Source organism: Mobula hypostoma, chromosome 8, assembly GCF_963921235.1.
Source record: "Mobula hypostoma chromosome 8, sMobHyp1.1, whole genome shotgun sequence".
Taxonomy (NCBI): Eukaryota; Metazoa; Chordata; class Chondrichthyes; order Myliobatiformes; family Myliobatidae; genus Mobula; species Mobula hypostoma.
Genome location: NC_086104.1, coordinates 12918130 through 12945273, shown reverse-complemented (window position 1 = coordinate 12945273; position 27144 = coordinate 12918130). Strand labels below are relative to the sequence as shown.

Sequence of the window (27144 nt, the reverse complement as noted above, 5' to 3'; positions counted from 1 at the left end):
TCTGATAATCCTCTTCTGTGCCCTCTCCATAGTCTCCACTTCCTTCCTCTAATATCTGTGAAAGCAAAGCAAATGCTCCAAATAGTGAAATCTACCAGAAGCAACCCTTCCCCTCAGGAGAACCCGGGGATAGTTGCCATGACTAGTGGGCACTCAGAAGTACGGTAATGCACTAGCTGGTTGTCCATTGTCACACATGGAAACGAGCAGGTTGGTGCGCGGCGCGCACACTACGGGGTTTACGGTAGCACGGCGTTGCCGCCACTGAGCCTGCGCGGCGCCTCGAGGTCGGAGCGGCGAGCGGGTCGGGTCGGGTCGGATCGGATCGGATCGGATCGGAACCGCGAGTGCACGGAGGCCGGAGCCACCATGAGCGAGATCAACGTGAAGAAACTCAAGGTGCCCGAGCTCAAGGATGAGCTGAAGCGGCGGGGCTTGAGCGTGCAGGGCCTGAAGGCCGAGCTGCAGGAGCGGCTGCAGGCCGCCCTCGACAGCGAGGCCGAGGTGGAGATGGAGGGGGAGGGCGACGAAGGGCCGCTGGAAGCCGGGGAAAACGGCAAGGAGGAGGAGGCCGGCCACACCTCCGTCTGCCTGGACGAGCTGCCCGAGGCGGTGCTGGCCGACGATGTGGAGCAGGAGGCGCTACTGGAGGAGGAGGAGGAGGAGGATGATGATGCAGCGGAGGTCGGAGACAAAGCGGAGTATGAGGGGCCTGGACCGGGATTGAACGGCGCCCCGCGGAGCCAGCAGCAAGCTCCTAGGCCTCTGGTCGAAGTCCAGGCCTGTGCAGAGCCCAGCCCGCCACCTCCTCAGCCGCAACAACAACAGGCCGCGGCGGCCGAGACCGCCCGAGGGACAGGGGGAACCATCGACTACGAGGAGGAGGAGGAGGCGGCCGAAAGCGCGGACTCAGAAGCCGAGCCCAAGACGGCCGAAAGCGAAAGCGGCCTGGGCGAGGAGGAGGATGAAGAGGAGGCGAACGGGATGGCGGAGGCCCAGCCCCACGCGGCGCCCGCCGAGCCCCAGCATCAGGCGGGAGATGAAACAATGGAGCTGGGAAACAGTGCGGTCGCTGAAGCCGAGCACCGGCCAGCGGAGGGCGACATGGTCACCGACACTCCGGAGGCCGCCTCCCAGCAGCCCAGCAAAGGTGAGATGGCGGCCTCGGCCTTTATTTATCCCATACCCCGGGGGATAGAGGAGGTGGGAGTGATGGGATGCGCCCTTTTTGAACGGTAACCGCGGCCGTCATTTCCGGCTGCCCGAGAACACATGTGAGCTGGCGGGAGGCTGCGAGGGAGAGAGAGGGGGCGGCAAGATGGGATCCGCTGCAAAGCAACGGGAGCGGAGGATGGGCAGTGAAGGAGGGTCGAGAAAATGGAGGAGAGGGTGGGAATGATTATAGAGAAAGCAAAATGGAGTAGCGAAGTGGAAACGCTTAGAAGGAGGGAAATGGGAGCACAGAAGAGGAAAAGCGACACGTGTGGACCTCGCCGCAGCCGCGATTATCTTTTATCGTTGTTTTGAACTAAAAAAATAATAAATAAGCCGAGCATTCCCTTCTCCCTCTGAGGGCGAGCAAAACGGTGGTCGAGTGTCGGAAACATGTTTCTTTACTGCGTCCAAGTGCGGCTTCTTGCTAAAGACGTACTCGACACCAGTCACTTACTGTTACCCGGTGCCCTTAGTAAACTGTCCCAAGGTACTTTACTGGAGGGATGTCAGACAAATAATGAACTGCGTAAGACCAGAGTAGGTGGTTTTTTAAGTCTGGATAGCTTTTAGGAGCGATCTATAAAACGAGACAAATTTTAAAGTAAATTTGTTACCAAATTAAGGGTATATCTCACCATATCTAACCCTGAGATTCGTTTTCTTACGGGCATATTCAGGAAACCCAAGAGTCAATGAAAGATGGCACTAAGAAAAGCAACTGATGTGTAAATACAAAAGGAAAAAAAGAAATGTAAACAGTAAATCAAAGTTCAAAGTAAATTTTATTATTAAAGTACATTTATATCACCATGTTCAACATCAAGATTCATTTTTTAAGGGTATAGTTAAATATATAGAATAGTAACTATTCAGAATCAATGATCACCCAACTAGGGCTTTCAACCGAAGTGCAAAAAACAACAAACTGCAACTTCAAAAAGAAGCAATAATATAAATAAGCAAAAAAGTATTGAGAGCATGTGATGAAGAGGCCTTGAAAGTGAGTCTATTGGTAATGGGTGCATTTTAGTGATTGGACAAGTAAAGTTATCCACGTTATTCAAGTGCCTGATGCTTGAGGGGTAGTAATTTTCTGAACCTGGAGGTGTGAGTCCTAAGGCTCTTGAACCTTATTCCTAATGGCAGCAATGAGAAGAGAGCATGACCTGGGTGGTGGGGTCGCTGATGATGGATGCTACTTTACTGCAACTATGCTCCATGTGGATAAGCTCAATGATTGGGAATGCTCTTCTCATGATGGACTGAGCCGTGCCCACTGCTTTTTGTAGAATTTTCCGTTCAAAGGCAATTATCAGTAGCATGAGAAGAAGAGTGCTTGAAAGTGAGTCCATAGGTTGTGGGAACGGTTCAATGATGAGGAAAGTGAACCCTGCTGTTTCAAGAGTCTGATGGTTGAGGGGTATGTTTGTTTATGAAAGGAATTCCTAAGCTTGTGACTGGTGGTGAATTATTTCATTGAGTCGAAGAATGGTAGAATAGGGTGTGGAATGGGAGATATGGGCCGAATGGCCTGCTGCTGTGCTGCATTGTCTATGAGATTGGGGAGCAGAGAAGTTTCAAACCGTTGGTCACTGGGTCAGAAGGTAAATCAGTGGATAGGATGCTGAATCCAGGGTAGGTTAGATGATTATAGACATACACGAAGTAGGGACAGTAGCTAGCCATGGGCATGCTGGAATAGTTAACTCTATCGTTGATCTAGACGTAAATGAGTGGCAGTATAAGCCATTAGTGGCGGTATTGGAGTCTTGTTATGTTGGGATAGATGATGTTGAAGGTGTGGGTGTGATATCTGGGCTTAAACACAAATACCACGGAGGTTGTAAATTGTTTCTGTTTGGTGTTCAAAAGTATGTTTAATAGTACATAAGCAAACAGTTCAGACAAATCTTGTCCAGTCATGGATGTCATCCAAAAGGGATCTGAAAGGTGAGGTAAATTGGGTTTCATTTCCATCACTTGGACTTTGATATTGAGGTGCTATGGACATGTTGGAACCAGGAAATGTTGAACCCTTCGCTAAAAGCATGTTGGTAGGACCAAGAAACCAGGTGTTGAATTGTGAAATGGGGTTGAGGACTATTTGTGTTGCCATTAATAAAATTTGAGGATGTAGTCTCTTTTATCCCACAGCCAATAATATGCACTGACCATCAAGATTTTGAAACAGTTTTATTGCAAAAGTAAATCAAATCACTATTTAGGGAGGCCGTACAGCTATCTTTGGTAGTTCAAGTTTAAAACCATGGTAAATTTCAATCAAATCTGCACTTAATGGTTTTCTAACATAGACACACGATTCTGCAAATGTTGGAGATCCAGAGTAACACACAGAAGATGCTGGCGGTCTCAGCAGGTCAGGCAACTATGGAAAGGAATAAACAATTAAAGTTTTGGAGCCTGAAACGTTGACTAATTCCATTCCATCGATACTGCTGCCCTGCTGAACTCCAGCATTTTGTGTGTTAGTTAAGCTTTTAACCCTGTATTCTGCCCAATTGGTCATGAATATTAAGTATATTCATTCTTAAAAATGCTAATAAGGTGAATTTTGGGTCAATTCTTTCATGCCAGCTAAGATGCCTCGCTGCGCTAGTGCCACTTGCCTGCCTTATCTCTCTATATTCCTTTCCTGTCCATGTTCTGTATATCCACCACCCTCCGTGTGAAAAGCAAGTGCCCTTGTGTCTCCTTTAAATCTTGCTCAGCTTAAACTCTGCCCGCTTATTCTAGATTCTCCTTCCCTGGGGAAAAAGACTATTTCCCCTCATTTATGTCACTAATAATTTTATAAACCTCTAAGGTAATCTCTCAGCTGCCTTTGCTCTCACAAATATAATCCCAGCCTATCCAATCTCGTAAACACGAGGAATTCTGCAGATGCTGGAAATTCAAGCAACACACATCAAAGTTGCTGGTGAACGCAGCAGGTCAGGCAGCATCTCTAGGAAGAGGTACAGTCGACGTTTCGGGCCGAGACCCTTTGTCTGGACCAGCAACTTTGATGTATTTTGCTATCCAATCTCTCCTTATCACTTAAGCATTCTAGTTCCTGCCAATCTTTTCTGTACCCTCTTGATTAATCACATTGTTCCTATACTAGTGACCAGAATAAAACACAATATGTCCTAACCAACGTTTTGACATCCCAACTCCTGTACTCAGTGCCTCAGCAGATGACTGCAAGCTTACCACATGCCTTTTTGTAAATCTGGCTGAAAGAGTACAGAGAAAATTTACAAGCATGTTGTGCGGACTAGAGGACCTGAGTTAAAAGGATAGATTGAATAGGTGAGGACTTTGTTTCCTGGAACATAGGGGATTGAGAGGGAGATTTGATAGAGGTATGCAAAATTATGAAGGGTAGATAGATTAAATGCAAGCAAGCTTTTGCCGCTGAGGTTGTGGGTAAAGGGTGAAAGGTTTAAGGGGAAACAGAAGGTCATCAGAGTGTGCCATGAGCTGCCAGTACAAGCTTGATTTCACTGTTGCAGATAGGTTTGGATAGGTACATGGAGGCCTATGATCCTGGTGCAGGTCGATGGGAGTAGGCAGTTTGAATGGTTTGGCATGGAGTAGATGGGCTGATGGTCTTGTTCCTGTGCTGTACTTTTCTATGATGATGAATGAAATATATGAATTACGCTTTATTATAATCAGTTACATTTGGCCATAGAATATTTTGAGGCCCCGTGGTGCAAAAGTTATAAAGTTAGATACCAGGCCACATGTTGTGAATACAATGAATTCCAGTAATTGGGCCGTTGGTTGGTTAATTGGGACAACTCTTAAAGAACAAAAACTAATCAAGAAGATAGCCAAGATTCCTTTCATTTATTTGGGATGCTCTTCTGCTTAATTGGGTGCAGAGACTGTTGCTGAACGGTTTCTAACTAGCTTAAGTGTTGTGCACTTGTGTGGTGCTACACTGTGCTTCGAGCAAACAGATTTTAAATAGTATACATATATATATTTTAAATAGCACCAGTTATGTGTGTTTGTGTTCAAAAAGCGGTGATTTTTTGTCACTGCTAGTTGGTAAGAAATGAGCAGTAAGGCAGTTTAGAACTTTTACTCACTGTGGTTTCGAGCAAGCAGTCTTGGAGCTGCCAGAAACAGCCAGGAGTGAAAATGGAAATGAGCTTTGACAAGTTAGGCACTACGGAGAATTTGAAGGTATCAACAATCATGATGAATGTTACAATGAAATGAAGATTTTGAGGTTGCAATCATTAGAGTCATTGTATAAACACAGCCCATTATCTGCATTAGGTATCTGTTAATTTTGTTCAATTACAGTCAATCAAAAGAACACAGCAGTGTACACTGAATTCCCCTGTCGATAACTATTAGAAACCAATGCACAGCTTTATAGTACTGTTGTAGCATTTGTAGTGTTCTAATATATTCTGTATTTCATTTAAATACTTACTTTTTTACTTAGTTGAATGGTAGTTTGCCTTTTTTATACCCTTTAACTATTTCCATGATCCTTCAACTAACTGGGACGGCTGCTTAATTGGACCAAAGTGTACTTGTACGTCCCAATTAACCAGAATCCAGTGCAGTTCAAACAGTAAACATGAAAAAAACACAAACTACTGTTGATTACGTGACAAATCATGTATTTAAATGAATTCCAGAACAAATTAGAACACCAGCAATAATACTGTAGTACTATAAAACTGTGTATTAGTTCCTAATAGTTACTGACAGAGGAATTAATCCAGTGTACTTTTGATTGACTGTAAATAAACAAAATCAGCGCAGACACCTAATACAGATGATGGACTGTCTTTGTACAATACTTTCGACAATTGCATTCTCAAAATCTTCATTTCACTGTAACATTCAACATGGTTGTTGATACCTTCAAATTCTTCGTACTTCCTAACTTGTCAAAGCTTATTTTCATTTTCACTCCCAGCTGTTTCTGGCATCTCCAAGACTGAAAGTTTCAAATCACAGTAAGCAAAACTGTTCTGAATTGTCTTACTGCTTATTACTCGCTAACTAACAGTGACAAAATCACTGCTTCTTGAACACAAACACACGCAACTGATGCTATTTTAAAACAGTTCACTCTAGATACAGTGTAGTGTCCAATGGCCACACAGATGCACGTGACCTACGCTAGTTAGAAACTGTTTGGCAACAGTCTCCTGTCCCAATTAAGCGCCGCAGTATCCCAAATAAATGAAGGGAATCCAGACTATTTTTTCAACAAGATTTTGTTATTTAAAAGTTGTCCCAAATAAGCGGCTGCTTCGATTAACCAATGGTCCAGTTAACCAGAATGCACATGGGAGAATCGTACATAAAAACTTACTTGCTACTCTAGTTGTGTGATGATGCTGGGTGTGGAACTTTAGTTCAAGCTGGAGCAAAATGAACACTTGGAGAATACCAAACCGAGTTGTTGCTGCATCACAACTGCTTGTCTCGTCAGGAAAAAAAGCTCAGGACTGCAGATGCTGGAAATCTAATTCAAAAGAAACGTGGAAATATTGAGCAGGTCAGGCAGCAGCTTTAAAGAGCGAGATTTAAGCTAACAGGGCTTTACATTAGAACTAGGAAATTTAGAAACACAAATATTCAAAGTTATAAAAAGGTTGGAGTAATGTCTCTGGCGAAATGGAGTTGAGAACAAAGTGAATGAGGTTTTGGTGCCAGCTGAGAGTGTATGATGAGGGTTAGTTAATTGCAGTTGATCTACCTGTGGGAGCTATAAGTAAAAAGAGGTGAACAGGACACTAGGGAGAGAAACAATTACTGAACTGTTGGTTACAAAACACCTGTTTGTATTTTTTAAAAAAGGATGCTGGTAGAACAGGCAAGATTTGGTGAAAGAAAATGGATTAATGTTGCAGGTTGGTGACATTTCATCATAACTTCAAATCCTAAGGCACAAGGGATGTGTTGCTTATCTGAGTTGGCTGAGTTCTGCAGATGGTATAACGTGCCTAGTCAGAGATTAAATGCTATTTTATAAGTTTTGTTGGAATACTATAAGGAGCTGAAGACAGTAAGGCATACAATTGAAGATACATTACAAATATGCCTAAATGTTTACAGAAACCAGACTTAATATTTGAACCAGTCTCCTGTCCCAATTAAGCGCCGCAGTATCCCAAATAAATGAAGGGAATCCAGACTATTTTTTCAACAAGATTTTGTTATTTAAAAGTTGTCCCAAATAAGCGGCTGCTTCGATTAACCAATGGTCCAGTTAACCAGAATGCACATGGGAGAATCGTACATAAAAACTTACTTGCTACTCTAGTTGTGTGATGATGCTGGGTGTGGAACTTTAGTTCAAGCTGGAGCAAAATGAACACTTGGAGAATACCAAACCGAGTTGTTGCTGCATCACAACTGCTTGTCTCGTCAGGAAAAAAAGCTCAGGACTGCAGATGCTGGAAATCTAATTCAAAAGAAACGTGGAAATATTGAGCAGGTCAGGCAGCAGCTTTAAAGAGCGAGATTTAAGCTAACAGGGCTTTACATTAGAACTAGGAAATTTAGAAACACAAATATTCAAAGTTATAAAAAGGTTGGAGTAATGTCTCTGGCGAAATGGAGTTGAGAACAAAGTGAATGAGGTTTTGGTGCCAGCTGAGAGTGTATGATGAGGGTTAGTTAATTGCAGTTGATCTACCTGTGGGAGCTATAAGTAAAAAGAGGTGAACAGGACACTAGGGAGAGAAACAATTACTGAACTGTTGGTTACAAAACACCTGTTTGTATTTTTTAAAAAAGGATGCTGGTAGAACAGGCAAGATTTGGTGAAAGAAAATGGATTAATGTTGCAGGTTGGTGACATTTCATCATAACTTCAAATCCTAAGGCACAAGGGATGTGTTGCTTATCTGAGTTGGCTGAGTTCTGCAGATGGTATAACGTGCCTAGTCAGAGATTAAATGCTATTTTATAAGTTTTGTTGGAATACTATAAGGAGCTGAAGACAGTAAGGCATACAATTGAAGATACATTACAAATATGCCTAAATGTTTACAGAAACCAGACTTAATATTTGAACCACTTTCAGAGATGCTAAGGTTTTACACAGTAATTCTAGAGCATGTGGTAGGTGACTATATTTGGTAATGATCTTTGGTCTCTGCAGTAGGTGTAGGTAAAGGGATAAGTTTATGATCAGATTCGAACACCAGAAGAAAATGTTGAAGTGTTTTGCAGAACCCAGGTCAGGAAATTGCTAAGGAGTTCATAGATCCTAGTGGTTACTCGAGCATGGCAAACAAGTATTTAAGGCAACCACGAGGAAATTATTTAAGGCTATGTTGTAGTGGATCCCACATTACTCATTGTGACATCGATATGCAGTCAGCTGCAACTTATTTATGCAGCTTGGCCGCAAATCCTATTCTCTGAAACAAAGATAGCTGTTCCAAAGTGCTCTGCTAATGCAGAGGGCTTCACTGAGCCTGTTTTATATATTTTGTCTTCATGAGATTTCAAATTCAGATCAGACAAACTTATTTGGCATCCCTCTGTGATTCAGTTGTATATTGTGTATTGCCAAGTCCACAAATGCATTTAATGTAGCCAGAATATGGTCAATTCTTCCGGTCATACACTTTTTATATATTTGTGGTGGCCGCTGAATGACCACATATCATTTTATTGCTGAAATCTAACTTCTCTGCATTTTTAAAATTAGTGGTTCTATAGTGCAAATCAGAAAGTCTGAAGTGCGTATTCCATTGTGGAATTGAAGGTAAATGAACATCATGCTCTTTTGGCAGTGGCTTCATTTTAGTTTCATTTTGATAGGTTAAATTGCCTTTTAAATGGTGGTGTGATCTGTCTCTCTGTACCAGGGGTTCCCAACCTGGGGTCCATGGACCCCTCAGTTTACTGGTAGTAGTCCATGGCATAAAACGGGTTGGGAACACCTGCAAAATATTTATAACTGCTTGTAGTACCCTACTAAAGCTGAACAGGCAGCTGTTCCCAAGTTTGGAAAAGGGTTATTAATAAGCAAGGACTATTTTTGGAGATGGCTTTGTGTCCTATTTCAGTCTCCCGATCATATAATTGTAGTTATCCTGTCGGCCTTTTCACTGTTACACCAAGGAGTAAAGCAGTGAGGTGGGAGAAGTATTAGATCGATTCGTCATGCTTTGTTTGCCTAGTATTTAATCCACACAGTCTTACTTCGTAGTAATATGTTTATAATGTATATGTTTTTGGATTTGAGGTCTGAAAGAATCAGTTTCCTCTTTTAATGATTCTGAACCAATTACAAATGCATTGTGCATTTTACTAACAGTCTTCCATTTTAAAACTACATTAAAAATAAGCCTTTAGAATGTGATACATCACTTCCAGGATAATGACTAAAATATGTGAATTAAAATATTCTTTCTGTAGCAACGTCAAGTGAATTTGTCCACTTTCAAGTGGTTTCCTGTTTGTTGTTAAATGTAAACTTACTCTTCTAATTCTGGGATGTTTCAGTTCTTGGACCAGAAATTACCGTAGGAAGCTGTGTGCGTTTTCAAGGTTGAAACAAGTGGCAGACCTTTAGTTAGAGTGCTCTCAGTTGTTGAACATCCCCGTCAGCAAAATGGAGGTGATGATTCCATTAGGATTGTTTTGTGGAGTAGGCTGTCAGGAGGCGGGTATTCAAGGGTAGTAACATTAAAAAAAAATACTATTCTCATGGAACTAGCCACATAAATTATGTTCCGTAAAATGAGAATCTAGAGTTAAGCACAGTGAAGGCTGTTTAAATAGGTTGTACTGTGTGTTTATCGGATTGTTAGGTGACTAAGTTCAGTTTACAAATAATCTAGGAAGGGTCAAAATGTCCCCTCAGTTGTAGAAATGTAATACAAGAACAGTAATCTGCTAATCCTAATGTATTCTGTGCCCAGTGCATAAACTTGCCATGTGGAAATGAAACTTAAAAAGCTTTGAATGCCTCTTTTCCTATTTGTGTGCAATAATATAGCTCATGATAATAAAATAATCTGAAGTAAACAGATTGTTCATTAGAGAATTACATAGATAATTAACTGTTGAAAATCAGTTCAGTTTTCTAACTGCTTGTGCTTAACTTAAATAGCTAAATCATACATTGTTCTTGTCACTATAGCTGCCTGTTCCCCTCTCCTTTCATGGAACTGTGGATATTGTAGTCCAGATTATAGAGTCATAGAAAAGTACAGCAGAGAAACAGGCCCTTTGGCTCATCTAGTCCATGTAACATCATTTTGAGTAACGCAGTGGCCTTTGAAAGATTCATAACATAATAATGTTGAACAATTTCTCGTGTATGTTTTGTAAACCCAGTAGTTATTCTCAGTCATTCATTCCCTGCTGCACATTGTGCACTGCTTTTCAGATGTTTGCAGCACGTTTTGCACAAGTTGATATAAACTACTATTGATACTCCCACTAAGATCATGAAAAAGTTGCGTTTACTGCTTGAGGTGTGGGTGAGAATTATCCTGGAAATCTTCCTGACCTTACAAGAGCTATCGCAAGGTCTTGATGAGAATTAGGAGGCATTCTGATCCTTCCAAATTTGTTCTGTCATTCGCCAAAATCATGGCTAATGTTCTCCCTTTATTTTCATGCACACTCCATGTCCCCTGCCTCCATTAAAATCTAGAAGTCCTACCAGCGTTGCTTTGACTCAATATCTTAACCCTGGGAGTAGAGAATTCCAAAGAAATCTGTTCAAAATTGTGTAGTCCAAATTCTTAAGATTGACCCATTGGTTCTAGGCTCAATAGTCAGGGAAACTCCCTCTCTGATTCTAACCTGTTGAGTTCTATAAGGACTAATTTCAAAATAAAGAAGAAATATTAGTTCTGTAACTCTACACATTTATGTTCCAGTCATTTTTATAAACTTGCTGCTTTGTTACCTGGAAGAATTCTCCAAAATAATTGGCTGATTAGCCTCAGTAATGCTATCATTGACTAATTATCAGGGATCTGATAAAATAGGCAGTTGAGTTACCTAGGTTAGAGAGGCAATGGGTCTATGCATGTAGCATTATTTTAGATATTTGTTTCTCCAAGGTCAATAGTGAATGCCTTATTTTGCCACTGACCACAGAATCCAGGAGTGTATCCGTTGGCAATTTGTAACTCACTTTCTTTTTTTAGACAAAGACAGCCAAGTTGATCAGGCGACTAATAAGAGTAAAGAGCAAAATCGCAAAGGAGTAAAGAGACCTCATGAAGATCATGGACGCGGTTACTTTGAGTACATTGAGGAGAACAAATATCGGCGGTACTTATAATATTATGTTATCAATTTCTAATCAGTTTGTGTTCTGTTAAGAACAAAGTTATAATCAATCAGTATGGCTTTTTGCAGGTCTAAATCTCCCCTGCCCCCGGTGGAAGAAGATGAGGAAGAATTTGATGATACTGTAGTTGCCCTGGATACATGTGAGTGTACTAAGACGTAGATACATGAGTAGGCCACTATTGCGGCTGATAGAAAAATGGATCGGCCATGAAGAAATGGTGGAGAAAACAAGATGGGCCGAATGGTCCACTTCTGCTCCTATATCTTGTGGTCTTGTGTCTCATTTTCTCATTTTCTTTTACATGCAATCTGTTGGCTCTGTTTTGAATTGCTCATCAGTTTAGTGCGGTCTTTCTTTGGGGGTGGGGGGGTGTCTCCATCCTAATTTTGGCTGTTCCTCGAGTCAGAAACGCGTCATTTTATCCTATCAAACCCAGTGAGGATTTTTGTAATTTTCCACTTATTACTCTCAAATAACTCGATTTGATAACAACCAGATGGAAATGTAAGTTACTAGAAGTTGTGAAAAACTGCTTACCTTTCAAAGATCTAGAAATAACTTTTCACCACTACAATCATCAATATTTCTTTCCAAGAATGAAATTGTCATGCTACCAAACCTCTCAGATTCCATAGTAGGCCTGAATTAGAAGTATTGTGAAATTTTACTAAGGGAGTTGCAAGCTCCAATAGATTATTTCAATTTACTCTTCTTATTGCCCTTAATTCTGCAAATTTTTTAATATGCTGGGGAAAGCTTTTATTGCCCTGAGACTTAATGACTGACAACCCATTTCTTTTGGTTAAAAGAGTACAGAGAAAATTTACAAGGATGTTGCAGGGTCTGGAAACCTGAGTTATAAGGAGAGATTGAATAGGTTATTCCTTGGAACATAGAAGGTTGAGGGGTGATTTGATAGAGGTGTACAAAATTTTGAGGGGTTCTGGATAGGGTAAATGGAAGCAGGCTTTTTCCACTGAGGCTAGGTGAAACTACAACCAGGGGTTATGGCTTAAGGGTGAAAGGTGAAAAGTTTGAGGGAAACCTTTTCACTCAGCATGTTGTTAAGTGTGGAACAAGCTGCCAGCACAAGTGGTGCATGTGAGCTTGAATTCAATGTTTAAAAGGAGTTTGAATAGGTACCTTTAAGGCTGGGATATGGAGGGCTGTGGTCCCAGAGCAGGTTGACAGGAGTAAAAAGTTTAAATGGTTGGCATGGACTAGATGAGCCAAAGGGCCTTTTTCAATACTATACTTTTCTATGACTGTAAATAAATATCAGCAATGGCGTTGGCATATATTCTACATATGCATGCTATTCTGGATACGCATGCCCCAATTCCTGCCTGCTCTAATCTGAAATAGTGTATGGAGTTGGATGGTTGAGTCTCTAGATTTTGTGTTCCTTATTAACTAGGGTCGTGTTATGGTTTAAAACTAAGCTAGTCAATATAGCCTAAGATTGGAGGTTAGTGGGGCCTGGAGGAGTATCCTGCACAAATGAGGAAGTCGAGGACCAAAGGGCAGAACCTGATTATACATCCCTTACAGAACAGATAAGAAATTTCTTTAGCCAGAGTGTGGTGAATCTGTGGAATTCATTGCCACAGGCAACTGTGGAGACCAAGTCTTTGGGTATATTCAAAGTGAAGGTTAATAGGTTCTTGATTAATAAAGGCTAAAGGGAGAAGGCTGATGAATAGGGTTGAGAGGGATAATAAATTAACCATCGTGGAATGACAGAGCAGACCTGATGGGCCAAGTGTCTCTGATCTTGCTTTTCTCCGAAGGAAGTATCTTGAAACTATACGTTTTGAATTAAATACAAGCCTGCAAGTATTCTATCATTAAATAATTGTTGGGGGAGCCAGATATCTCTTCTAGCCTATTTCTCTTCCACCCTTTAGGTGATGACTCAGTGTAGGTTGTTTCCATATTTGTCTCATTTTTCTGCTTCAATAAAAAGACGCTTTGTAGGTAAATAAGTTGTTTTCTTTCTGGAAGTGGTAACTTACTCTTGTGACTTGCATACTGTATGGCTTAAAATTGTTGATTTTTTAGAAGTAATTATTTAATGCAGTTATAATGTGTGTAAGCTTGGTGCTGGGTGAAGAAGAAAGTTAATGTTAACCATCCTTATGTAGGTGTTAGATAACTGGCACAGGCTAAGGGTTGTATTAATTTTCTTCAGCGCCAGTCTCTTTCAGATCAGTTGCTGATGTTGCCAAGATCCAGACTGGTTACTCATCACATGTACTTTGAAACATGATGTGAAAATACTTCATTTGCATTAACAACCAATGCACCTGAGGGTGTGCTGGGGACAGCCCGCCAGTGTTGCTGCACATTCTGTTCCAATGTAGCATGCCTAAAGACCCCAGCAGAACAATACACAACACAACAAGCAACAAAACAACAGCAGCAATACAAGCCCTGTTCCTCCCTCCCTCCTATCCACACACATCCAGAGTCCTCTAACCACAAGAAGGTCACCACCTTTGACTTCAGCATGCAGTAGATTTGGATTTGGACTCAAAAACATTTGGCCTTAGGTTACCCCAGAGGGCCTTGACTTCCGGATTTTGGATTTGAAACACTGCATTTGTTCCTTTGGATATGTCTCTTGAGTTAAATGTGTGCATGTCTGTCAATGTGTACTAACAATTTATAATTTTACTTTTATGTTTGGTAACGGATTAAAGTGCTAACAAGTATTATATTCTTTTCTAGATAACTGTGATTTGCACTTTAAAATCAATAGAGATCGTTTTGGCGCAATGCCTTTGACTATGGAAGGTTTTGCATACCTCTGGGCTGGTGGAAGAGCTTCCTATGGGGTAAATAAAGGCAAAATCTGCTTTGAGATGAAGGTAAATGCCCTTATTATTAGTCTGTACCACCATTTTACTTTAAAAGCCACAAAACAATACTGATACTATCTTGTCTCAACAGGTAACTGAGAAGATACCAGTTAAGCATTTGCCAGCAGATCAGACTGACCCACATGAGGTGAGGGTTGGCTGGTCACTGGCTTCGCACAGCATGTTGCTTGGTGAGTTTATTTTACCCCATAATCTATATCTTTTTCCCTCTCCCCTCTTAATATTAGAGCAAATACAGAACTGTTTTTGTTGAAAATACTGGCATCAGTACGTAGACACGATTCTCAGATGGAATTTTTTTGTTAGAATTATTCAGATTTCAAGCATTGTAGTATTTTGCTTTAGGGACATGCCTTCTGTGAAATTCCTGTTGTTCTATTTATTTGGGCTTCATTACCTGTTAGGTAGGACACATGCTTAAGACCTCATGTGTGCAGTAACCACATGAGTTGATTATGAATAACTTCTATTTCGTGGAGGTGTATTAGAAAGAGAGAAACATAGTGGAGAACAGCGGATTGGTAATTGGCATAGTGGACTTCGAATAATGTTGCAATGGCTCAAATACAGTACTGTGCAAAAGTCTTGGGTACACATATATATAGCTAGTGTGCCAAAGACTTTTGTCAACGTGGAGTGGAGAGCAAGTTTGTAATTCTGGCAGGAGAAGAGAATGTTGGGAATGGTGAGGATGGAGCATCGCAGGAGAAGTGTGGGGCAGGTGGCAGAGAAGTACCGGGGTACGGGGGTGGCGGTGGCGCGGGTGCAGTCACACCCAGCCCTGAGACACCAGGCAAGGTCATTTGATTCAAATCATTGGTTTACTGATCATTACAGAATATCACTTTGGTGCTTCCTGTTCCCTTCCCTCTTCCCATTTTCCCAACCTGCCTCCTTCCCACTCTTAATCCACAATAGAGATCCATATCAGGATCAGGTTTATCATGACTCACGTTTGTCATGGAAGTTTTTTTTTCCTTTTTTTTTGCAGTAGCAGCAGTATTGTGTAAAAGTCTTAGGTGTGTGTACAAGTGTGAATCTAACAGTCTAGGGTGCTGTGGGAAATGTGATTACAGAATGACCATAGCATTGTTCATCATTATTAAACTCAGATCATAAAGGTGAACAGATTCTGTTAGATTTGCCGTCCTTGGCAAAAAGAATAGCAATGCTGAAAATACTCAGCACACCATAGACTAAGGCCATGAATTGAGAAGGGACAATACCGTGTCTTTAAAACCACTCTGTGAAACCAAATAGTTTCAAGCCAGTTCATTGATGAAATCTGTTGCACAGAAATGGTTCCAGTTTAACATAAATGTAGTATAAATAAAGCTGCACTGATTGCTGATGTAGGAGATGCAAAATGACTATTCTTGAGGTTTGTACATTGTTGAAGCACCACATAATGCTACTTGCAGTTCGGCAAGAGTCCTGATGGTGCTGAAAATAGAAATTTGTTCTCTTGCCAAAAATTTGACGTTTCTCAGTTGTTCACAGAATAGGGCAAAGAGGGAGCCTGAAATTTGAAGAATATGTAGCAGGGTACTTGAGTTCTAATTTTAGTTTTCATGAGACTGACAAATAATATCTACTAACTAGGAAAATTGCTGGGATTCCTCAATACTGGTTTCCTTGCCTAATGAAGGTAAAATAGCCTTCGCAGTTCACTCTGCTGAATTTAGAGCTGCATTTTATTGTAGTAGTGTTGTATCAGTATTTATGTCGTTCATAAACATCGCATCCAAGTAATGACAAGAAGGTTTGATTCTTCGTCTGCACTGAGGTATCTAATGTCAGATTGCCACTATTTGGTTATAATTTCCTTGCAGTAGTGGGGATAAAGTGAAATTGAATTTTGAGATTTCTTTGAGATTGGAGTCCAGATCTGCTAGAAAATGAATACTTGGATTTAGATGATTGTGTGCTATCTATGGTTGATTACTTTCTGAGCTTTTCATTATCTAACTTGTTCAAAGTACAAATACCCACAGGGGAAAACAAAATCAGGCATGATTACTGTGCTATACAAGAAACAATGAGATATAAGGTTAAATATTTCAGTGAAATAGATCATTTCGGTACTTAAAAGTTTGAGAATCTCAGTTTTAGCTTCTTAAAACTACGCCTTAAAATCAAACATGCAATTCATATTATTGCACCGTAGCACAGCAGTTAGCACAATCATTGATTGGGCTTCAATTCCTGCCACTGTCTGTACGTTCTGGCCTTGACCACATGGGATTCCTCCAGATGCTGTGGTTTCCTTCCATATCCCAAAAATCATACGTGTTAGGAGGTTAACTGGTCACATAGGTGTGTGTCAACAAATATACTCAAAGACTTACAGATGTACCGTGGAGAGCATCCTGACAGGCTGCATTACTGTCTGGTATGGGGAGAGGGGGGTGGCTACTGCACAGGACCGAAAGTAGCTACAGAGGGTTGTAAATTTAGTTGGCTCCATTTTGAGTACTAACCTACAAGGTACCCAAGACATCTTCAAGGAGCAGTATCTCGGAAAGGCAGCGTCCGTTATTAAGGACCTCCAGCACCCAGGGCATGCCCTTTTCTCACTGTTACCATCAGGTAGGAGGTACAGAAGCCTAAGGGCACACACTCAGCGATTCAGGAACAATTTCTTCCCCTCTGTCATTCGATTCCGAAATGGACATTGAACACTACCTCACTTTATTAATATGTATTATTTCTGTTTTACACACAATTTTTAATCTATTCAATATATGTATGCTGTAGTTAATTTACTCATTTATTTATTATTATTATTTTTCTTCTATATTATGCATTGAACTGCTGCTGCTAAGTTAACAAATTTCACGACACGTGCTGGTGATAATCAACCTGATTCTGAGTTGGGCGGCATAAGCTCATTAGGCCAGAAGGACCCTGTGTCTCTCAGTAAATAAAAATTAAAGGCATTTTCTGTCAGCAATTACATTTTATGTACAAGGAAAGCTTAATAAATTTTTGGATTATTGCCATTCTTAAGAAAACACTAGATTTTGCCTCCTGTGATACTCATATTTGGTGAAGAAAACTTTGTTAATCCAAGCAAGGTGTGTCTGCCAGTTTTGTTTTTTTTTCAATGAATCTGTACAACACAGTCAAAGAACACTACACTGTAGAAAAGACTTTGCAGCACATCTAGACCATGTTGAAATATTACTCTGCTTTGTTCCATTGGCTTGCACCCAGACCATAGTTCTCCATTGCCCAGCCATTCATGAAGCTATCCAAATTTTTCTTAACTGCTTAACATAAACCCACATTCACCACTTCCAATGGCAGCTCGTTGTTCACTTTAGACATCTCACCTTTCACGTTTAACCCATGACCTCTAGTTCTAGTCTCACCCAAACTGAATGGAAAAAGACTGCTTCTATTTACTCTATCTATCCCCCTCATAACTTGTATACCTTTATCAAATCTGCCCTCAATCTCCTATGCTCCAAGGAATAAAGTCCTGACTTATTAAAACTTCCCCTATATCTCAGGTCCTCAACCCTTGGCAATTTCTCTGCACTCTTTTTGATCTAGGTAGGTGGCCAGAACTGCACACAATACTCCAAATTAGGAATCACTAACATTTTATACAACTTCAACGTAAGATTTTTTCCCCCGTTTGTTCTCTCATTTTGCAGTGCCTTCCTATTCAATTTGTTCTAATTTTCTCAGCAAACCTTGTAATTTTGCTTTGACCAGTGCTTGACACAAAAATTCATCTTCTCTCATTTCACATGGGAGCTCAACATCCAAACTGGTAGTTTTCTATTTCCTACTGTTTTTTTTTCTCTCATCTTTTTTCTCTATCTTGGGGAACCACATTTATGCTAAATGCACATTGCTTACTCTACTTACAAAAATACTCTGGAGAAATCAACTCTATAAAATGTTCAGAAAATCGAGTTTATACATGCATTTACTCCCAAGATTTCATTTCACTGTAGAACTGGCAATGAATTCCTGCTGTAAAGGCACTTCTGTCACTTTTCAAACAATGCATTCAGGTTCAACCTGTAGAATCATGTGGTTTATCTAACAATTGGAAGCCAATGGCAACTAAGTATACCTGGTCTACTGTACTGCAATTACAAACATAATTTTTAGATGACAAAGAACAGTGTCTCTTCCTACTTCACGTACCACCATCCTGATAATCTTAAGAGAATCCAGTTATCGCTGTTGAATCGATAATCACCGTCCAGAGATATGGGCTGTGTGTACTTGAGCTCAAACTATTTCTGTTGTGGCCTTTTTTTCTCTCTCTCTGATTTCTTTTTATTTCACAAATGGCATTAATTGCTCATGGAATTTAAATCAAACTCTTTTCAGGGGAAGAGGAGCTTTCAGTTGGATACTCTGGAAATGGAACAAAATGTTCAAATTGCAAATCAGAAGAGTATGGCGAAAAGTTTGGGGAAAATGATGTAATTGGCTGCTTCCTGGTAAGTTAATATTTTAGAAATCTTGGCATCGATTCCATTTTATGTTGTGCTACATTGTTGCACTCGCTTTTTGCATTTTAAAATGCAGAGAAGTGGCACCAGTTTACTAACTTGAAGGACTGTTAAGACTTACTATTTTAATAGATGCCTTGCATTTAATAAATGTTATAATATTTCAGAATATTGGGACGAGTTTACAATTAAGTGTTTTGCCACAGTTTGGGTATAAAGTAATGCCCATTACAGCTGATGCTGATATGAATACCAAATACAATCAAAGCATAGATTCTGTTAAGGCTTTTTATCAATAGGAAATTCTCCAAATTTCCTCAACTTTATTTTGTAATTTGTTACAGAACTTCGATGCTGATGAAGTCGAAGTCTCTTACTCCAAGAATGGACAGGATCTGGGTGTTGCGTTTAAGATTGGAAAAGACTGTCTTGCTGAGAGAGCTTTATTTCCACATGTTCTCTGTCACAATTGTGCAGTAGAGTTTAATTTTGGACAAATGGAGACACCATACTTTCCTGTACCTGAAGGCTTCACTTTCATCCAGCAAGTCCCATTGGAGGAGCGTGTTCGAGGGCCAAAGGGACCAAAAACCAAAGGAGAATGTGAAGTAAGTTTAATGTTTTTTAAAAGCATTGCTCTTCTAGTGTTATTATAATGAAAGGAATATAGGGAGAGATCATTTAGATTCCTGAATCCTCTTCTATTAGATCTTAGCCCTATTTTAGCAACACACATAAAAGTTGCTGGTGAACGCAGCAGGCCAGGCCCTTTGAAGGGTCTCGGCCTGAAACGTTGACTGCACCTCTTCCTAGAGATGCTGCCTGGCCTGCTGCGTTCACCAGCAACTTTTATGTGTGTTGCTTGAATTTCCAGCATCTGCAGAATTCCTGTTGTTAGCCCTATTTTATCCATTTTTGCTCTCTAGTTAGCTATGAAAAATGTACTGTAGAATAAAAGCAATATTTATTAATTTACAATATTTGGAGTTGAAGGTCTTAACATGATATATATTCCATACTTTATTTCTGTCTATTAACGTTTCTGTTATTCTCTTATCACACCAGATACGTCGTTCGTGTACTGGGCACCTAGTTGTACTTTCTTTATCTGTAACTGTTCCATTAGAGATGTAACACAATTATTTTGTTTCCTGTTTCATTGAATTGTGCAGTACTGAATGTGTGGTAACCTAGAGGTATGACAAGCTTACAATGCAAAACCAGTGATTAGTAGAATAAGTCCTTCTTGGGCTTCCAGCGGGAAACCCTGATGAAGATGGTGGAATTTGTCTTCGAAACGTCGGTTGTAATTGATACCTGTACCCGGCTGGAAGCCCAAGAGTTTATTTGTCATAATAAACCAGAAAAACACTAGATCTTTTTCCAGTGATTAGTGTTCCATTTGGAAGGAGTTATTTGTATTGGTCTGTAATAATTTTTCTTGATTTACTGTGTTTCAGGTTTTGATGATGGTTGGCTTACCTGGAAGTGGCAAATCAGTGTGGGTTTCAAAGCATGCAGCAGAGTACCCAGGCAAATACAACATTTTGGGGACAAACAACATCATGGATATTATGAAGGTTAGATATTTGATAATATGGTTTCTTGGTAGGTGCATGTGAATGAAGCAAGATTAATTGAAGAAATAGTTGATGTTTGACCAAAAATAAAGGTTACCATTTGATTGCTGTTTATGTTATAAGTGCATGTTGGTGTACAAGCTTGCCTTCCCGGTAAGATTTTTAATTTTGCATTTTAAAAATTGTCAATCTAAGTAACACACCCAGACATGAATATATAAAGACAGTTTCCTATAATAATTCAAGTATACCCTGGGGCAAGCAGATTACGGTATGAAGTGAGTTTCTAGTCTTTTGGGCTTATTCTTGCTGTAATATGTCTTTAACCATCAACACATAAACATTATTTTGGTTAGATAACTAGGTCAAGGCATAATCAGTGAATTCTTTTGTGACATTTGGATGCATTAATATTGTTTTGCCATAGAATGCTACAATTGTTTATAAAATGGGATCACAGAGTACATGGCTGCCTTTTAATATATATTTAAACATATTAAAGTGATATGGAAGTAAGAAAAGATACTGCAATAATCCGTGTGCTGGATAAGAAATATACAGACAGGCGATTAATTTTTGGTTGTTCTCTGGTCATTTGTAATGTTCTAGGTTACTTTCTGCTCAACATTTGTTATGTGTTTCAGGTGCTGAGCTTCAAGCGTCAGAAGACCGATAGAGGTAAATTAACCACATTGATCCAACAAGCTACGCAGTGTTTGAGCAAGTTTATTGAGATAGCTGCTCGCAAGAAGCGCAACTACATTCTTGATCAGGTATGTAGAGGTTATGTTTTATTTTTCTCTTCCCCACCTTAATTAACACGTGAAAAGATTGTTCCTATAGATGGTCTAGACAGCAGGTTAGATTGTTTGAGAGACAGAAGGAGTGAACTAGATATATATTTAGAAATTGGTACTCCAGCATGGACTAGAGGTAGGGCTCTTGAAAGGCTCTTGAGTTCTCAATAAGCAGGGAAAGCACCAGTAAATGGCACATTGAATCTTTACAGTAGCCATTCCTCTTTGTAATTCTTTACTGTAATGAATTGTATATAGTGGAAAATAAACTGATGCTGGACAAATTAAGAAAGATGGGATGCTGTGAAAGAATGGGGCGGCAGGGGTGCCTGAATAACTCAAAATGAGAAGCAGTTGTTTTTCAAAAAAAACACTTTTAATTTTCTTGTGTAGACAAATGTGTGTGCAGCTGCACAGAGAAGAAAGATGTGCCTGTTCGCAGGCTTCCAGCGTAAAGCGGTTGTCATTTGTCCATCAGATGAAGAATATAAGGAACGTTCAAAGAAGAAAGCAGAGGAAGAGGGAAAGGATGTCCCAGAACATGCTGTTCTGAAAATGAAAGGTGTAGATCCAATTTGAGTGCAATTCTGGTCATGCCTTGATCAGTTTTACTTTGGGAGCTAGAACACCTGGTCGTTGAATGTGTTAGTGATACAACAGTGCATTTAGCAATTATGTGTTTATTTTTAACCAAATCTTTTAAGTGTATGGTGTCCTGTTTTGGAATCTTTCCATATATATGTTAGTTACCTATTATCTCGGATCTCCTGATTTTTCTTTTGAGCATAATGAAGAGATACTGTTTTTGGATTGATTTGACATGTGTTTTACCTCTAAGGATAAAATATTTTGTGCCCTTTTTAAAAATAAATTTATCAGTTCAGGGCTGAACTGTAATTACATCCAGTTACTCTGCTGTGCAGGTTTTTTAAAATTTAGTTTTCTCGTGTAATTTTAATCTTATGATATTTTATAGGTTTACAGTATTCCAACATTTCTCGTAACTTTGATTTATATTGTTATAATTCACACACTTCTTTAAATGCTTTTCACTATACTTAGTTGTGTTTTTGATTTTAATATCCTTTGTAAACAAGCTCTTGAGGTGTAGCCTGCATTGAAGTGTAGGGAAAGGAAGTTTTCCAGATAGACCAGTTTAAGTTTCATACTTCCAGGTGCTTCAACTGGTAACCGTATTGCTGTGAAAAATAAAGATTGTGGCTATTATATGTATGCCACGTCTGACCGTGGTTAGTAATGGTACTGGAGTGCCCTTTGCATCTCCTTGCACAGTATGTCTTGCCGCTGTTCAGTGGCCTTTGCTGAAGAAAGCATGCATGTGGACATTGGGTGAGTACAGAGCTCGGCTGTGCTGTTTCCCATAGTTGAGCAACCTATTTACACTCTGTCCTGCCTGAAGTACTCTTGAAGGCATTGTGGACATGCAGACAGAATATAGTTTGGAAATAATGCCATCGACACATAGATTCTTAATATCATTGGCCTGTTTTTCAAGGTATCTTCGCGCTCCCTGAAGTGGGTGATTTTCTGGATGAGGTGAGCTACGCAGAACTGCAGAAGGAAGATGCTCAGAAGTTGCTTGAGAAATACAAAGAGGAGAGTAAGGCAGCCCTTCCACCAGAGAAAAAGCCCAATACCAATGCTGGGAAGAGAGCAATGAATCGGGGACGAAGTGGTCAACGAAGTGGAATGAACCAGTACAATAGAGGTGGTCAGAGAGGAGGACGTGGTGGATATCAGAACCGCGGTGGCAATTACAGAGGAGGTATGAACACTGTGCAGCACTTCTAAGTCCCATTACTGTATTGGTTGTGTTTCAGTCCTTCACAGTAAACCACAAGCTTGCACAGAGAAAAACAAGAAGGATGAGGTATTTTCCTTTGGCATTCAGTTTGCCTGTACACCCTTCAGTGTGTTGTATAAGTAACCATGATTTTACTGTGAGCCTTAATGGTTAAATGTAGGTGTATTGCAAGCAAGACAACTTCTGCTTAAAACTGATGTTTCTGTGTACTTGTTGCTGGATCCAGAGCACAAACAGGAATCTGGTTGGTTTGCTTTTCCTGATGTAGCTTAGCTTGGACCCATTGAGAATTGGGTATTTTGTAGGATGTAACTGTTCATAGAATCGTATAGCATGGAAGTAGGCCATTAAACCATAACATGCCCATTTAACTGAGGGTCGGTTTGCTGGGATTGTTTTCCTGTAAACTTACTTTTTCAAAGTTACCATGCAGAATCATGATTAGAGGCCATTCTGTCTATCCTGGCTGTGCTAGTTCTTTGAAAGAGCAGTATAATTTATCCCATATTCTGCTCTTTCTAGACAGGTTAGTAATATTGTTTTTTTTCAGCTATTCATTTTAATAATCTGAATATTTCCACTCTTTTGTACAGGTTCGAACCGTGGGCAGTTTAATAGAAGAGGAGTTCAGCAGAATCGTGGCTATCCTCAAAACCAGCGCTTCACTCCAATGATTGGCTTTTCCAGGGGTGGTTTCATTGACAGGGGCATATTCAGTGGGAGAGGTGCGTCTTACAACCACAGGGGTCCAGCAGACAACCGAGGAGGCTATGGACAGGTAAAGTTTGAATTCTTTTGTACCTGAGGGAATACTTGTCTGGTCTCTGGCTCCATTTATTAAAAAAAATTGAACCCGTGTCTTTTAACATGCTGTAAACCATAAATTGTACCATTCTGATCTATGTGCCCGTATGATGGCAACTCTTCAAAATTTAAGTAAATAGTCTGATTTTTTTTAGTCACACAAAAAAGATTCTCATATTAATATTTTAATAACTTCTTTGAACATTTTTTTCTTTTCTTTTATTGTATGTAATGCTCAGTTCTTTTGTTGACTTCATGTTTGCTTCATTTCCTCATGTATGTTTTGTAATAGCTTGTCTTCACACTTGGCACCACCTCAGACATTGGCATGCGTATTAACTTTTAGGTATAAAGCTGTTCCTTTAAGGAATTCTCCACCATGAAGTGCAGCTCAATTATTGATTACATGCAAATCAGTGATTGATAGATTTTTGGGTATTAGAGGAATTAAGAGATTTGGGAAACTTGTGTTTTTCGACCATGATCTCATTCATTGATGCATTCCTCTTCAGGGGCCTAAATGGCCCAGTTTGAAGAAGTGTAGCATTGAGGCTTATCGCTTCTATTTATTGAGTCATTTGTCAGATTTAGAAATTGATTAGATTAAACTGGAAGGTCCTCTTTTGTTGTATAAAATTGACGTACCAGTTCCCGACGAAAGTCAATGTGCTCTTGAATGCAGGAATTTGCTGTTGTCCACTATTGCTTTTTGAAACAGTGCTAGTATTTGCATATGCTACACTGGTAAAGTCTTGCAAGTCACTGGGAAATTTTGTGCAGAGCAGCCAAGTGTTGAGAATGCAGATTCAGTGGTGCAGTCCTTTTCAGAAAAAAATAGGTGGTTAGACAGCCAAGTCAGGGAGTAAGTGTCAAAAGTACAACCCTACCTCTTGACTGTAATCTCTCTTCATTCACAACAGAATTTCAGAGGCAGGGGAAACCGTGGCTATAACCAAGGCTACAGGAACGAAAATTTCAACCTAGGTCAAGGCTACAAACAGAACTGGAACCGTCAGCAGCAGGCGGTAAGTAACTGGGCGGAGGGACAACAGATGTTTACCATAAAGTTGTTTGTCATGTGACAAATAAAACTCCATTGGTGTCATTATCAATCGATGCATGTAGACAATTCTTTTTTGCTTGGCTTGGTTGTTGGCCAGAAATATTAATTTTAATTCTTGATGTCAGCACATCTTTGTTTATTCAAAATGTGCTTTTTAAACTCACCATGAAAGGCAAGTGATTCTTAAACTGCTGGGGATGAGAGCTTATAATTGGTTTACAATTGTCACATGTTACGATGCAGTGAAAAGCTTTTATTAGCCTGCCACTCAGACAGGTCATTGCATACATAAGTACTTTGAGGTATGCAAAAAGCAACGACGTAATAAATGTAGTGAGTAGATCTGAGAGTAACTTAAGAGTTCCTACAGACTTTATACAGTTGAGTTAAACAAATGGATGCTCGATTGTTTAAAAAAAAAATTGGAGGATCTTGAAGCCATTTAGAATTGAAGGCGGGTTGTACCTTCCTGGCTGCAAGATTTGAAATATAAAACAGAAATTGCTGTAACTATTTGGCAAGTTACACTTCCTGCTAAGGAGAGTGACATGTTAAAGTTTAACTATTTTGTGACTATCTCCTGCATTATCAGTTTTTATTTCAGATTTCCACCAAATGCAGTCTCTTGCTTTTACGCTTATGGCTTTCATAGCTTTTAAGCCTGGTTCAATGTGATGACCTTGTCTCAGAGCAGTGGTTGTAGTCATGCTGGCGTTGTGCTCTTTTATCAATGATTTGTGATATGAAAAGTGTCAGTTGTTGCCTGAGAGCCAGAATACAAAACTCTACACTGGCAATTCAGTGTAACCCTGAGCAAGTGTCTATCAGACTATACATTTTCCAGCACAGTTCTGAAGAAGAGCTGTAAGTTCTGCTCAATTTTTCAGAATAGGTTTATTGGTGGAAGCAGTACAGTGCAATACATAAAATATATTATTAACTACTATAAGAAATAAGGAGTGAAAAAAGAGCAGAAGTAGTGTTCGTGGGTTTAGTGTTCATTCAGAAATCGGATGGCAGCGGGGTAGAAGCTGTTCCTGAAATGCTGAGTGCGTGCCTCAGGCTTCTGTTCCTCCTCCCTGATAGGTAGTATTGAGAACCTGTCCTGGGTGGTGGGGGTCATTGATTTTGGATGCCACCTCTTTGAGGCATTGCCTTTTTTGAAGATTGTCCTTTGGTGGGGAGGCTAGAGCCCATGATGAATTTGGCTGCTCCATCGACATAACCCCCAGAGCAACATTAAAAAAACTGATTTACAGGCAATTATCACGTTGCCCATGCTCCAGATTGACTGTCTTGATTTCCTTCATGTAATAGTGACTGTGCCAAAAATAGTTAACTAAAATTATTGCTTTTTCATAAATTGAATGATGATAAATACTAGTCTGGTTAACTGCCACAGCTATCGTTTAAAATAATGGATAAGTTACGTTTTTTATTTTCATTTTGCCTTCCACTATGAAATACAGAGAGCCCTTGGAAACACTATGTAGCGGGCAGTTATTTCATGTAAAAGATTATCTACAATATGTCATTACCTTCCTATAAGCAAAGAACCAGTGTCTCAAGGCATTTACCCCGTTTCCAAGGTCAATAATGGGAGGAATGACCCAGACGAGCTATTTTAATAGGGTTGAACTTTCCTGTATACTTACACTGGTTTTAATGTTTATTTTCTTAACCTTGCAGCGACTTCAGCAGTTCTGGAGCCAGTACAGTAATCATTATAACAAAGACTACTACTAGGATCTGCAGAGAGTGATCCAACAACTGTAACACAGCTGTAACTTCAACCAAGAGATGTCAACTTTTTTAATCTTGATTTTTAAACATTCCAAAACAAAGTGCCTGCAGGTCGTATTTGGAAGCTTTATCAATTAATTGATTTTTAAGTGTCTTTTATTTTTTTACATTTTAATTGTAATGTTTAGGTGGAATGTGGTGAACCTCCCAATTTCTAGAGGATGAAAACATTTTCAGTTTCTGCATTTTTTCTGTAAAATTTTATCAAATAAAACCCCTCTGAACTTGTGCTTTGTGTGTCCTGTGTATCTCTGATTCTGCCAATTTTTTTTAACTTGATAACCTGGGGAGGGAGACAAGAAATGCTTAGATGAAGAGACTTGGGAGTCCCAGTGCAGGATACCCTAAAGATTAACTTGCAGGTTCAGTTGGTAATAAGGAAGAC

The 27144-nt window shown here is 39.9% G+C and overlaps 1 protein-coding gene across 1 annotated transcript; it reads left to right on the top strand.

Annotated features, from left to right (window-relative positions):
- Positions 1–281: 281 nt before the first annotated feature.
- On the top strand, positions 282–26988 carry hnrnpua (heterogeneous nuclear ribonucleoprotein Ua). The gene is made up of 14 exons (XM_063055471.1): positions 282–1150; positions 11379–11505; positions 11593–11666; positions 14258–14397; positions 14480–14579; positions 18763–18875; positions 19232–19495; positions 20348–20467; positions 21112–21240; positions 21658–21826; positions 22781–23050; positions 23683–23867; positions 24814–24918; positions 26646–26988. Exons 1-14 carry the CDS (start codon positions 370–372, stop codon positions 26700–26702), a joined length of 2634 nt encoding a protein of 877 aa, XP_062911541.1. The 5' UTR covers positions 282–369; the 3' UTR covers positions 26703–26988.
- Positions 26989–27144: the final 156 nt, after the last annotated feature.